Source organism: Heterocephalus glaber, unplaced genomic scaffold (assembly GCF_053883595.1).
Source record: "Heterocephalus glaber isolate CG9 unplaced genomic scaffold, H.glaber_assembly_v1.0 deba00001761, whole genome shotgun sequence".
Classification (NCBI taxonomy): domain Eukaryota; kingdom Metazoa; phylum Chordata; class Mammalia; order Rodentia; family Bathyergidae; genus Heterocephalus; species Heterocephalus glaber.
Genome location: NW_028258458.1, coordinates 754,118 through 767,439, shown reverse-complemented (window position 1 = coordinate 767,439; position 13,322 = coordinate 754,118). Strand labels below are relative to the sequence as shown.

At 55.0% G+C, this 13,322-nt stretch overlaps 1 protein-coding gene across 2 annotated transcripts in view; it reads right to left on the bottom strand.

Annotated features, from left to right (window-relative positions):
* Positions 1-12,583, bottom strand: part of Myo1f (myosin IF) — a 37,963-nt gene extending 25,380 nt beyond the window's left edge. Inside the window, exons 1-6 of one of the 2 annotated variants that reach the window (XM_004865417.4) lie at positions 12,192-12,581; positions 2,115-2,252; positions 1,009-1,098; positions 832-926; positions 384-471; positions 175-264 (exon numbers count right to left, since the gene is read on the bottom strand). In XM_004865417.4, the coding sequence (XP_004865474.1) occupies positions 175-264; positions 384-471; positions 832-926; positions 1,009-1,098; positions 2,115-2,252; positions 12,192-12,194 (504 nt within the window). In that variant the 5' untranslated portion in view covers positions 12,195-12,581. Of the gene's footprint in view, positions 1-174; positions 265-383; positions 472-831; positions 927-1,008; positions 1,099-2,114; positions 2,253-12,191 lie in introns of both variants that reach the window. The other variant, XM_013065803.3, reaches the window with a different exon arrangement.
* Between the last annotated feature and the right edge of the window lie 739 nt (positions 12,584-13,322).

Genomic DNA, 13,322 nt, shown 5'->3' with positions numbered 1-13,322 from the left:
CCAATGGGGGACCTTTTTTCAAATGGACCATGAACAGAAAGTGAATCTCCCATCCAGAAGTAGGTGTTTCCTGCTGGATTTCCCCAGGGCTCTGGTTCTGGGAATACAGTGTGTGTGTGTGTGTGTGTGTGTGTGTGTGTGTGTGTGTGTAGCTGGGGTTGTAGTGTGACTCACAAAACGGCTGGAATTGTTGTTGCGCACAGTCTTGGCGTTGCCAAAGGCCTCCAGCAGTGGGTTTGACTGCAAGATGATGTCCTTGACATGCTGGGGGGCAGAGGCAGGTGGGAAGAGGTCAGTCTAGGTCAGGTGGACGGGGGTGGGTGGAGATGAACCACTGGGCAGCTGGGGGAACCCAGCCGCTCCTTCTGTTCTTGTCTCCTCACCTGGACCTTCTCTCCCCCGCCAGACACCTTGGAGATGTAGCCCATGATGTACTTGGCAGCCACTGTCTTGCCAGCTCCACTCTCTCCACTGGGATAGATGGAGAAAGGAATGGTCAGTGGGTAAGAGTGTGAGGAAGGGCCTTTTTGAGCATCTGAACATCCATCCATCCATCCATCCATGGAGCATCTACTGTGTGTCATGCACTATTCCAGGTTCATTATTCCACGGTGGACAAGAGAGATAGAAATCCCTGTCCTCATGGTGCTGGCATGTAGAGGGAACAGATGAACAATTACAGAATGAATACAAACATAAAATGTATCAGGAGTCAAATGGTTCAAGGAAAGTAAGGCAGGGCTGGGGGGTGGTACAGAGAGGGACAGAAAGGCAAAGCGGTCTGGGGAAGTGGGGACCATGGGCAGGAGGCCCAGAGCCCCTGCCTCCTACCTGATGATGACACACTGGTTCTCACAGTCGATGAGCATGTTCCGGTACATGTTGTCCGTGAGGGCATAGATGTGTGGAGGGTTCTCATACTGTGCCTGGTCGGGGAAGGCAGGGCTCAGCCCAGGGCTAGGGCCTGAGGGTCTCAGGTTTGTTCTTCCCACTGAGCCCCGGCCTTACCGCACCCTGGTAGAGGTCGATCTCACGGTCAGTAAAGTAGGGCATCTGCTTGAAAGGATTTACAGAGATGAGCACCGAGCCGATGTAGGTCTGGAGGCGTTAAGGCCGATGCAGTGTCTGCTGGGTCCCTTGAGGACCCCGTTCTCTTTCTGTCCCCATGCAGCCTCCCAGAGCCAATGGCTTGGACAGGGAGATGGAGATACTCGGTAGGAAATCACAGGGCTGTGGTGCACTCCTGTCATCCCAGCATTCTGGGAGGCCGAGGAAGGAGGGCTGAAAATTCACGCCCAGCCTGGGCAGCTTAGTGACTTAGCAAGACCTTGTCTCAAAACAAAACATAAAAATAAAAAATAAGAAAAGGGCCAGATGGATGTGAAGGTCTTGGGTTCAATCCCTAGTACAAGAAAAGGAGAAGAGAGGGGGAGGGAGAATGCGGAGGAAAGGGAGGAGGGGGAGGAGCAGGAAGAAGAAAAAGAGGAAGAGGAGGAGAAGGAGAAGGAGAAGGAGGTAGAGGAAGAGGAAGAAGAATGGGGCAACAATAACAACGACAACAACAACAACGACCAAACAAAAACAAAAACAAAAACAAAACGAGGGCTGTGTCCAGAAACCCGGAAACAATGCTCTGTGGCTGAGCTGCTCCAACCATGTTGTCAGTTCATTGGTCCTCCACCCTCCCAAATGGTGGTCCCCAGCCTTTTTGGAACCCAGGATAAGTTTTGTGCAAGACAGTTTTCCCACGGGCTGGGGCAGGGGCTTGGTTCAGGGCTATGCACGGCAGGGAGCGCCCTAGACCCAGCGCATGCGCCATTCCCAGTAAGTGGGGGGTGGGGGGGGTGGTCCCCTTCTAGACCCCGCGCATGCTCTGTTTGCAGCAGGGTTCACGCTCCTCTGAGAATCGAACCGGGTGCTGATCCTACAGAAGGCAGTAAATGCCTCCTGCTGTGTGGCCCCGTTCTGTGGCCCCAGGGTTGGGATGGGGACCTCTGCTCCAAAGGACTGCCTCACTGCCCACCTGCACGTCCTCCTGCGCTCTCTCATCCCTCCCTCTGTTGCTCAGTTGTCCTCCCTCCCCTCTGTCCCGCCCCACCCTCCGCGCAGGATACAAAGATGTAGTCGTCCATGAAGCGCTTGCGGAGGTTGCTCACGATGGCGTCCTCGGTGATCTGGGGCAGGAGCACCATGTCGTCCACACCGCTCTGCTTCACGTTATGGCTTTGCCAGTGGAAGCGCTCCTTGCTGCCCTGGAGTGAGGACCATGGGACAGCTGTGAGCAGCTGGCAAGATCCTGTCCCGGCTCTCTCCCCTCAGGACGCGGCCATGCCAGGCCCAGCGCCAGCACCAGCACCTGTCCAGGGAAAGTCCCCCTCCCAGACCAGGGGCCTCAGGAGGTGGGGACTAGGGCCGGGCAAGTCCTTTCTTAGCCCTATCAAATAAACAAAGGCCAAAGGCAAAGAGAGGAACTCAGCTTTAGCCATGTGTGGTAGCACATGGCTGTCATCCCAGCACTCTGGGAGGCTGAGGCGGGAGGATTGCAGGTTCCAGCACAGCCCGGCACTCAGTGACTTAGCCTTAGTGAGACCCTGTCTTAAAAAAAAAAAAAAGATCTGGATGTGTAGCTCAGTGCAAAGACCCTGGCTTCAGTCCCTAGTACCAACCACCCTCCTGAAGGAACCCAGCTTCAGGGGAAAATCCCCATGCAAAAGATGCTGGAAATCAAAGCCAACTCTAAACAGGGCCCACATTTGGCAGCAGATTCCAGGAAAGGGAGATGGGTGTGTGGGTCAGAAAGGATATGGCAGGATCAAGAGGAGGGTGAACATGGGCAGACCGGGTGAGGCCATGCCCAGTCACGGAGGCTTGGCTGAAGAGCCGGTTTCTCCTGGGGGAACTAGGGAGCCACAGAATGTTCTTGAGGAGGGGGAGGAATGAGTATCCTCAGATTCTTACATGCAGAGAGCGAGCAGGGGTGGGGGTTGGTTGAGGAATGTCCATCGGTATTCAACGGGCCAGCCTTTGGCATAGGGATAGATCTGGGTTCTAATCCTGGCTAGGTAACTTAATACTCCCATGAGCCTCAATTGCCCCGTCTGTAAAATGGGAGAAACGGCCCCATTTCTCAAGCCTGATATTCGGATTAATTGATTTGGGGAACAAGGTGAGGTGGGTCCCTACCCCTGACTTTTGGGGTAGGTGCATGGCAGTTGTGTCACCGTATCAGCCAGGGAGACTGAGGCTCAGAGAGTAGAGTGATCTTTTTGTTTGTTTGATTTTTGAGACAGAGCCTTGCTATGTAATCTAAGCTGGCCTTGGACTCATGGTGATCCTCGTGCCTCAGCCTCCTGAGTGCTGGGATCACAGGCGTGTACCAGGCAATTCCACAGAGAATTCTGGAGCTCCTACGGGGTGCTAGAACCTGAGTCTGTTAGGGTTTATAGCTAGATGTCTCCTCAAAGCCTCACACACGCAAACGTGGGGCCTCTGAAGGGTGACTCCTGGGAGTGCTATAGTTAAATGTGCGGTGGGGGGGGGCGAGTTGGAAGAGGTGGCCCCGGGGGCGTGGCCGGGAGGGCGTGGCTCTGAAGGGTTCCCCCCCCTCTGGCTCCTCCCCTCACTCGCTGCTTCCTTGCCGGCGTGATGCGAGCCGCCCTCGTCCACTGGGCCCTTCCTGGCTGCTTAATGCCAGTCCATCCTTTGCTTCTCTCAAGTGCTGTGCCCTGCAGGAAGACTCCCCTGACTGCAGGCCACGCGGTGCTTTCTCTGAGCCCCCTTTGGCCTCTGGGTGTTCCTCACCATAGCTCTGTCCCATACTGGATGCTGTGCACATCAGCCTGGTCTGTGCCCACCCCAGGAGGGAGGGGGATCGTGGTATGCCTCGCTGAACAAGGCATCAGGGCGCATTTGAATGAAGGAAGGAATGCAGGAAAGCAGGAGTGAATGAATGAATGGAGGTGAGGTCAGCCAGAGTCCATTCTGTGGGGCCTTGAATGCCAAGCCAAGGACTTCAGGCTCCATTGTTCAGCTGTAAGCGTGGGGCAGTTCTCAGCCAGGACTCACGTTCTGGGGTCACGACTGGAATTGTGGGATCATTTTTGTGGTCCTAGAGGTGGGTGGTGTTTAGCAATTGGGGGCTCTGGGAGGTCTCATATTTGCACGCAAGTGATTATCCTGCCTCAGCCTCCTAGCTCCCCCAGGCAGGTGTTTCTAATCACTGGAACCTAGAACCAAACTCTATGGATAAACGGAAAATCTACCAGTTGAGTATCACTAATCAAAATGCTCGGGACCAGAAGTGTTTCAGATTTTGGATTAAAAAAAATTTTTTTTGGAATAGTTGCTTGTACCTAGTGAGATTTCTTGGGGATGGGAGCCTCAATGTGAAGTTCATTTATACTTCAGCTGAGTGTGAACCAACCAACCAATCAACCAACATTCTGGAAGGCTGAGGCAGGACAGTTGCAAGTTTCAGCAATTTAGTGATTTAGAGAGATCCTGTTTAAAAACAAACAAATAAGGGGCTGGGGATTTAGCTCATTTGTTTTGCCACCTGCTGCACAAGCACAAGGACCCAAGTTCGATCCCAGGTACCAAAACAAACAAACAAACAAAAGACAAAAGGCCTGGGATGTAGCTCAGTGTGAAGGTCCTGGGTTCAACACACAGTACTGCAAAAAGAAAATAAATTTATTTATATGTTATATACACCTTCTACACATAGGTCATTTTATATACTATTTTCAGTGGATCTGAAGTTTTACTGTGGCCAGGGTTGGATGTGGAATTTTCCACTTGTGGTATTGTGTCAGCACTCAAACAGAGTCAGATTTTGGAGCACTTTGGATTTCATAGTCTTAGATTAGGCACCCTCAGCTGTGTGTGTGTGTGTGTGTGTGTGTGTGTGTGGTGCTGGGGGTGAACTATATCTCCAGGCTTTTTGTTTTTATTATTTGCCCTAAGTTGGGGTCCAAGTTGCAGCTTCCTGCCTCAGCCTCCCGAAGAGCTGGGATTAGAGCATATGAACTCTTTTGGAACTGCCGGAGTCTGGATCCTGGGGATTGCACCGGATTCCCAGGGGCCTGATTTGGGTCTGCTACAAGAAGAGGGTGCTGGGGCTGGGGTGTAGCTCAGTGGTGAGCCTAGCGTGCATGGCCCCCAGCCCTGTGAAGAAAGGGTACCCCGAGAGCCCCAGCACGCTGCCGGAAGTGGGGAGCAGTGAGGTCAGAGGGGGCGGAAGTGGCAGGGAGCCTTTGACATTGACTCAGGCCCCAGGGACAGTGCGGGACTTCAGGGTCAGAAGTCACACTGGGAAGGGAGTGGTTGGGAGGACAGGAAGGACGGCCTTCAGCCAGTCTGGTTGAGAAGAGGAAGAAAAGGTCTGTGGGCTGTGTGCATTTCCTGTTTTCAAGATGGGGAGACCAAGGCCTGCTGTTGGGGATGGATGATGACCGTGAACGAATGGGTGGCATCACTCATGGGCCCGGCAGGGTGGGGAAGAGGGGCCTGCTCTTTCCCTGAGCTGATGCCTTTTGGGGGCACATTCTGGGGCTGGATGGGCAGCGCTGTGTGAGGGGCTGGGGCACAGGAAGTGGGTTCCTTCTCTGGTGAGCTTGGGTGGGTGGTTGGATGGGAAGATGGTAAACAGCAACGCCACAAGAGTTGACACCCGCTGGCCTCTGCTCGTGCAGGCCTCTGGACTGCGCTGTCTGCTCGCTGTTCTGAGAGCTCCAGATGGGGCCCGGGGAGTCCTGAGCCACACGCACAGCCTGTTCATCTTTACGTTTTGAGACAGGGTGTCACTAAGTTGTCCACGCTGCTGGTTTTTTTTTTTTTTTTTGGTACTGGGGATTGAACTCTGGTCCTTGCGCTTGCGAGGCAGGTGGCCGAACCGCTGAGCTAAATCCCCGGCCCTGTCCATTCTTGAACTTTTGATCCTCCTGTGTCAGCCTCCCAAGTAGCTGGGATGACAGGTGTATGTGGTTACTCCTGGCCAGGCTAAGCTTCTTCAGTAGCGAATTCATTTCATTCACTTATTCTCTCTCTCTCTCTCCCTGTGTGTGCGTGCGTGCGTGTGTGCGTGCGTGCGTGCGTGCGTGCGTGTGTGTTGTGTGTGTTTCGGTGGCACCAGGGATTGAACTCAGGGCCTTTGCACCTCCCCAGCCCTTATTATTATTATTACTACCACTCTTATTTTATTTTGAGACAGTCACACTAAGTTCCAGGGCTCAAACTTGCAGTCCTCCTGTCTCAGCCTCCCACCGTTCTGGGATGACAGGTGTGCACCCCTGTGCCTGACTCATTCCATTTGCTGAGGGCATTACTGTGATCTGGTCTATTTTGTAGAAGACAAAACTACGGCACAGAGAGATTGGGCGACTCCCTGGAGGTCACCCAGCGGGAGAGCGTGCAGAGCAGGAGGAGCAAGCACGAAGCCATCTGGGGCTGGTGCTTCAGGTCAGATGCAGATGGACAGCACTGGCCCTGTGCGGGGTCCCTCCCACCCCAGGGCTGGCCCTGGCTTCCTGCTGCTCGGGCCCTGGGGCTGGGGTGAGATCAAAGGCCACTTCCCCTGGCCAGGTCCCGGCCTGAAGCAGCTGTCTGGCCCCACCCCAGCTGAGTGGCCTCTGCCTCTCGACCTGGCCCCCAAGACCCAGATCCCGACATTGAGCTCCTGCTGACGATAAAGATTATGACCTTGCAGAGGCCCTGGGGTATAGGAGCTGCTCAGTGCAAACTTCGTTTTTTTTTTTTTTTTTTTGGTACCGGGGATCGAACTCAGGTCCTTGAGCTTGCACAGCAGGCGGTGGAACCACTGAGCTAAATCCCCAGCCCTAAGAGCAAACTTTGAATGAATGGATGAGTGAATGAATGGAGTACCACGGGGATAAGATGCCCCCTCTGTCCTGTCGAAGGAGTCTCTCTCTGTGGTGCCCCGAATCTCCAAGGATCAAGTCAAACTGTTTTTTCCTGAGTCCCTTCCTCCGGGGCGGAGACACAGGGGAGAGGCTTCGGTCACAGCCAACTGCCAGCTAAGGCTGAGTCACTGGCTGGGGCCCTTGTGAAACACACCGGAGACAGGAGGCAGGTGGCTCGAGGGAAGGGGAGATCTTGGCTTCTTCCTAGGGCTCTGCAGAGAGGTGTCTTAGCCCCGGGGGACTGGGAAGGGGGCGCCCTCAGAGGTGTGAAGTGGGGACTGTTTGTGGTCAGGGCAGCTGCCTGTGGGCCCCGAACTGGGCGGAGACCGCGTTGGGGGTGAGGTGTCAGTCGGAACTTCAGCATCTGACAGGTGTGCCTCTCGGGCAGTGGGCCGAAGACTGGGCTGTGGGACACGCCAGGAGTTTTTCCTGTTCTTTTCTTTTTTCTTTTTTTGGTACTGGGAATCGATCAAACTCAGGACCTTGTGCTTTCGAGGCAGGCAGCCGAACCACTGAGCTAAATCCCCAGCCTTCTTTTCTTCTTTCTCTTTCTTTCTCTCTCCCTTCCTTCCTTCCCTTCTTTCTTTCTCTTTCTTTCTTTCTCTTTCTTTCTTTCTTTCTTTCTCTCTTCCTTTCCCTTCCTTCCTTCCTTTCTTTCTTTTCTTTCTTTCTTCTCTCTCTCTGTCTCTCTCTCCCTCCCCTCCCCTTCCCTTCTTTCCTTTCTTCTGGTTACTTAGGACTGACTCTAAAGTCTTCACATGAGCTACATTCTCTAGTCCTTTTCTTAAAAAATTTTGAGACAGATCTCACCAAAGTTGCTAAGTTGCCCAGGCTGGGCTGGAACTTGTGATCTTCCTGCTTCAGCGTCCCCGAGTGGGACTCTAGTCTCTTTGAAGTAGAGAGTCCATGTCCAAATGAAGCTGGGGAATGAGTAGGGTCACTTAATGGGCCCAGGGCTTGTGGGGTCAGCACACACCTCCACTGTGGTCTGTCACCTTGAAGGAGGAGGAGGAGGAGGTTGGGGTCAAGTTGGCTGCTCGGGTGTGTGTGTGTGTGTGTGTGTGTGTGTGTGTGTGTGTGTGTGTGTTACTAGGGACTGAACACAGGGCTTGAGCTACATCCCTGGCCCTTTAAAATTTTTTTTGTTTTGCTTAGGACAGGGGTCTCACTATGTAGCCCAGGCTGGCCTTGAACTCCTGGCAATCCTCCTGCCTCAGCCTCCCGACTGCTGGGATTACCGTCATGCACCATTACACCCAGCTCTTTTTTAACTTTTTATTTTGAGACGGTCTCACTAAGTTGCCCTGGCTGGGTTTGAACTTGGAATCCTCCTGCCTCAGTTTCCCGTGGCCAGCTAAGGTGGCTGTTACTAGCATGGCCTGGGGAGTGAGACTTAAAATCCTGTTCCCCTTTTGGCTTTCATGGCAGTTTGCCTAACTTTCCTGCCTCAGTTTCCTCATTTTGAACTTGGGAACTCTTTGAGGGCTGCCATGCAGACTCAGTGGGGGCTGGGTTAGGACACATGCACCAACGCTGGCCTTCCTGGATGAACGAGGGGCCTTGTGCAATTCACCCACATGTCCCAGGCCGCCCGCCCGGGAGCAGCGAGGAGCGATGAGCGACAGCCCAGCCCTGAGGGGAGAGCACACAGCCACTTCCTTCCGGACCTTCCTGCTGCAACCGGAGCTGTGCTCGCAGGAGGAGTCTGAGCTGCGGCTCGCCCCGCCCAGCTAGGGGGCTCGGGCCACACCCTGCACCCCACAACGCCTTCCAGGGCTGGGGTCTCCCCTTCCTCGTAGGCCTCAGTTTCCCGTCAGCAGCAGGGTCCTCGGCCTCTGGAGCAGGCCCGGTGTTGGCTGTGCAGACGGGGAGCCCAGCTGTGCCCCTCCGGGTCAGCTGGCGCGGGGGACCCTGCTTTACCCCTCTATCGCTGGGACGACGAGCCTCTGGGTGGGGCCCCGCTCCTAGGCAGACACCTACGTGTCTCTGATCCAGTGTAGCTGCCTTCTGTGCATCAGTTCTGGTCTAATAATTCTTTCTGTGGCACTCGGGATTGAACTCTGGGCCTTTGTGCTGAGCCACCTCCCACCCTTTACTCTGAGACAGGGTCTCGCTAAGTCACTAGGCTGCCCTGGACTCCAACTTTTGACCCTCCTGCCTCAGCCTCCCAGAGTGCTGGGTGACAGGTGTGCCCTGCCATGCCTGTGATTCTTCCTCCCAGATTCTTCTCAGCTTTCCACTTTTTCTCTCCATCCCGTGGCCACCGGCCCTGGACCAGGTGGCCACACCAGTGCTCTCTCTGCTTTGTGTTAATATCTTAAAAACTACTGCTGCTCTCCTGTCTGCACTGCAAGCAATTGCTGCCTCCACCCCTCACCTCCTGAAAAGTGAAGAAGAAACTGCTAAGAACCCTGATGCCAGCATCAAACAGAAACATCCAATTGCATTACCTGTCCTCCCTACCACCACCAGCACCAGCACCAATTTTTTTTGACATACTAGGAATTGAACCCAGAACCTTAACATTTTTTATTTTATTTTGTAAAGGAGGGATAGAAGGAAGTAAGGAGCTAGATCTTTTGCAAACGGGAAGGGGTCCAGGAGGCCAAAGGCGAGGGGAGGGGAAAAGGGAGGGGAAGTAAAAGGATTTCAGATGAGTCCTGTACATGCACGGAAACTAAACCCACCGTGAGTGTAAACACAGTATGTTGTAAACATGAACTAAATAAAAATAATAATTACGATGATGATGAAAATGGGGAGAAGGGACCTAGAGACAGAGGGAGGGAAGTGGGTGGAGAGTGGAGGGGAATAAAAAAGAATCAAAATATGTTAAGTACGTGTCCCCACTCCCCAAGATGAACGTAAACTTCATGTATTACAAACATGTACTAAAATTTTTTTAAAAATGAAAGATAATTTTGAGCCAGGGTCTGGCTAAGTTGCCAAGTTGTAGAGGCTGGGTTTGCATTTTTTTTGAGGCAGGGTCTCCCTCTGTAGTTCAGGCTGGCCCTTAATTCACTATGTAGCCCAGGCGATCTTCCTGCCTCAGCCTCCCAAGTGCTGGGGTTCCAGACGTGCACCCCGCTCCCGGCTCCCAGCAACCCCGGACAACTGACCACCCTCAATAATAACAGTAAGCATTAAACAAGAACCACACTGTTAACAGCACTAGCCATCAGCAGCCACGCAGTGGGCTACTCATTGCCAGGAAGCGGCACCATGGCCCATTCCCGTCCAAGATCCAACAGAGACTTGCCTCCCCCATGAGGGCTGCCGTCACTGGAAGCCAGCAATGAGCTACCAGCAGCGGAGCAAACTGTGGACGCCACCCACTTGGGAAGCCCACCGTCGCTCCACCCACCCCAGCCATCTGCACGATTTCCGCCTGGAAAACATTGACCACCAGTGACCAGCATCAATCAGCACCACATCGCCAGCAGGCCAGCCACGAGGACCACAGGCAGCATCAACCTGCAAAAACCGACGAGCACCCGCGACAGCAACAGCAACACCCGATGATGTGCCCACGGCGACCCTTCCCCAACAGCCGGGCATGATCTGTGTGTGCGTCCGGATCGGCTGGGATGGAGCCAGGTAGTCTGCGTAACTAACGCACGAATGAAGAATCACGCACCGGAAGGGGATGGCTTACTTCCGCCCACACCGCTGATAAACCCTGCAGCGAATGAGCCTCCTGCCGAGGCAGCTGCCCTGAGTCAAGTGCGGGTGCTGAGCTCCTCCAGGGACGGCAGGACTTGAAGTCCTTGGGGACCTGCAGCAGCCCCCTGCCGTCCAGCGGTCCCCGGGTTCCAGCACCATGTTGGGGGCTGATCTCGGACGCTTCTCTCCCGCGCCTTTCCCATCTCTTTTCCTTCCTTCCTTCCTTCTTCCTTCCTTCCTCTTTCTCTCCCCTTCACTTTCTTTTTCTCTTTTCTTTCTTTCTCTTTCTTCCTTCCTTCCTTCCTTCTTTCTTTCTCTTTCTTTCTTCCTTCTCTTTCCTCTCCTGTCTTAACCCCTTCCTCTTTCTTTCCTCTTTCTCGTTGTTTCCTTCCTTTCCCTTCATTCATTCATTTTTTCCTTTTTATTTCTTCCCATTCATTCCGTCTCTCCTTTCTTTCCCTCTCCCTTTCTTCCTTTTCTCCTTTCTTTCCCTCCCTGTCTTCCCTTCATTCTTTTTCCTTTCTCCCTTCCTTCTTTTGTCTTCCCCTCTCCCCACCTCCTCCATGTGCTCGCTCTGATGGCAGGCAGGCTGCTGACTAAGCATTTCCCGTGCGTCTCTGGGTTTCTCTCTTCTCCAGGAAGAACTTGCTTCCCGAGTCCTCTGATCCACACCTGGCTGGCTGAGCTCCTGCACCTCCTGGTGTGGTCTGGGTGAGGACCCCCCTCAAGCCCAGAGCACAACTTCCACCTCTGCCCCACCTCCCTGCCCCCACCCTGCTCAGATGTTTGCTGAAACCACTGAGGACCTGCAACCATCCCTGTCCCAAGCACATGCCACCGTCCACCTTGACAGATGATGAAAAATGAAAGCTGAAGTGTCCTGCGAAGCAGGGGGCTGTGGGGGCGACTTTGCTAGCTGTGGGGCTCCCTCTTGCCATGCCTATCAGCGTGAAGTGACCGGGTCTGGGCCTGTGACAGGGACCGTGTCCTGTCCCGGTCCCCAACAAGACCTCAAACTCCACACGCAGCGACACCTCAGCTGTGGCTACGGGCCACAGCTCCCAGCAGGGGCACGAGCACCTGTCACCCACATGGCCACTCTGTCACCGCCCCTGCCCACGAGAGGCAGCCCTTTCCACTCGGGCTCAGAATGACCGAACCCCAGATCCAGAGCATCCCAGGCAGAACCCCCCAGGACAGCTTCCAGGCCAGACTCTCTTCCGAATGTGACATCTCTGCAGGTTGAGGCCAGCAGAGGGGCAGCAATTTGGCTGAGGCCACTTGGGAGGTGAGGGTCCTGGCTGAGCGGGCCACAGGGTCCCTGAGCCCCACGGGGTCCCAGGGCCATGATCCTGGCCCTGTGGATTCTGGGCGATCTCTCAGGGCCACTGTCTGCCTGCCTCATCCGGCTCTGATCCTGGTCCCCATGGTCACCCTCCTGGCACCCTCAGGCGCAAGCCTGGTCAGGGATGCAGGGACTGCCCAGCGGCATGGAGGGCACCCCAGGGGGCCCCACTGCCCTTCCCATCACCCCTCCCAATGGTGGTCTGGGGCACCTGCCCAGTGCCCCTCTCTCTGTGCTACCAGAGTCCACCTGGAAGGACTTACCATGGTGGGGCTGGCGACTGTCTGGGGCCCTGAGGAATCTTCACAGGGCTCCTGGGGGCGGCTGAGGCATGACCCTGCTCTGGCTCCTCAACTGGCTGTAGGCCCAAGTTCCTCTTACAACAGCCCCTCTCACTTCCTTTGACGGGAGTGGCCGCGCCTCAGGGGAGGGAAGCTGGGCCTTGAGGGAGGGCGGGCAGACAGCTGAGCCCCAGCAACGGTGGTGCAGAGTTGGGGGCCTGCTGGGCCGCAAAGGAGAGGCCAAAGATCGCTGGCTGACCCCAGAAGTCCCCCCCGCCCCCATCTTGGGGACAGGAACCGGGGCAGCTAGGCAGGGCTCCTTGGGATGCGGACTCTCCTGAGCTCCAAGACAAGGCCGGGAAGCGCCGGCTCTGAGCTGCCCGGGAAGGTTCTCCTCCACAGCGGCCCCTGCTGGTCCTGTGGATGCCAGCGCTGGATCAACACCTCCAGTTTAGCCACTTCCCTGATGACTTGGTTTCCCCATCTTCTGACAGCAGAGCAGGGATCCTGGCTCTCCCGGTGCAGATGCGTTAGGTGTCAGCCCATTTTGGGGCATGGGGAATTTGAGACAGGGTCCCTGCTATGTAGTTCAGGCTGGCCTCGAACCATATGGCCCAGGCTGGCCTCGAACTCATGGCGATCCTCCTGCCTCAGCCTCCCCAGTGCTGGGAGGACAGGCATGCGCCACCATGCCCGGCCTGCCCATGCTTTGATCTTTGGAGAATTAGCGGACCACACAGTATCTCCCGATGACATTTGAGGAAATGGCCATTCTAGCAGGTCGTCACCTCCCCACGGCATCCATGGAGAAGGGGGCTGTGGCAGCACTGGACCCTGTGAAGGCCAGGCAGGGATCTGAGATCAGGATCCCATCTGGTCCAGGCCCAAGGCCTGGGACGTCCTGCGCAGGAGCGTCCTCCGAGGGGTTTGTAAAGATGTAGCGCCCCCTAGTGACCACTGCTGGGAAGGCGCCCATCTCCTTGAATTTCTTGAGCAACTTTGCTCAATTGTGCAAAAGTCAGCAGTGTGGGTTGGGGGAATGTAAATTAGTATAATCACTATGAAAACCAGTGTGGAGATTCCCCCCAAAAAGCTGGAGCTAGAAATTCCACT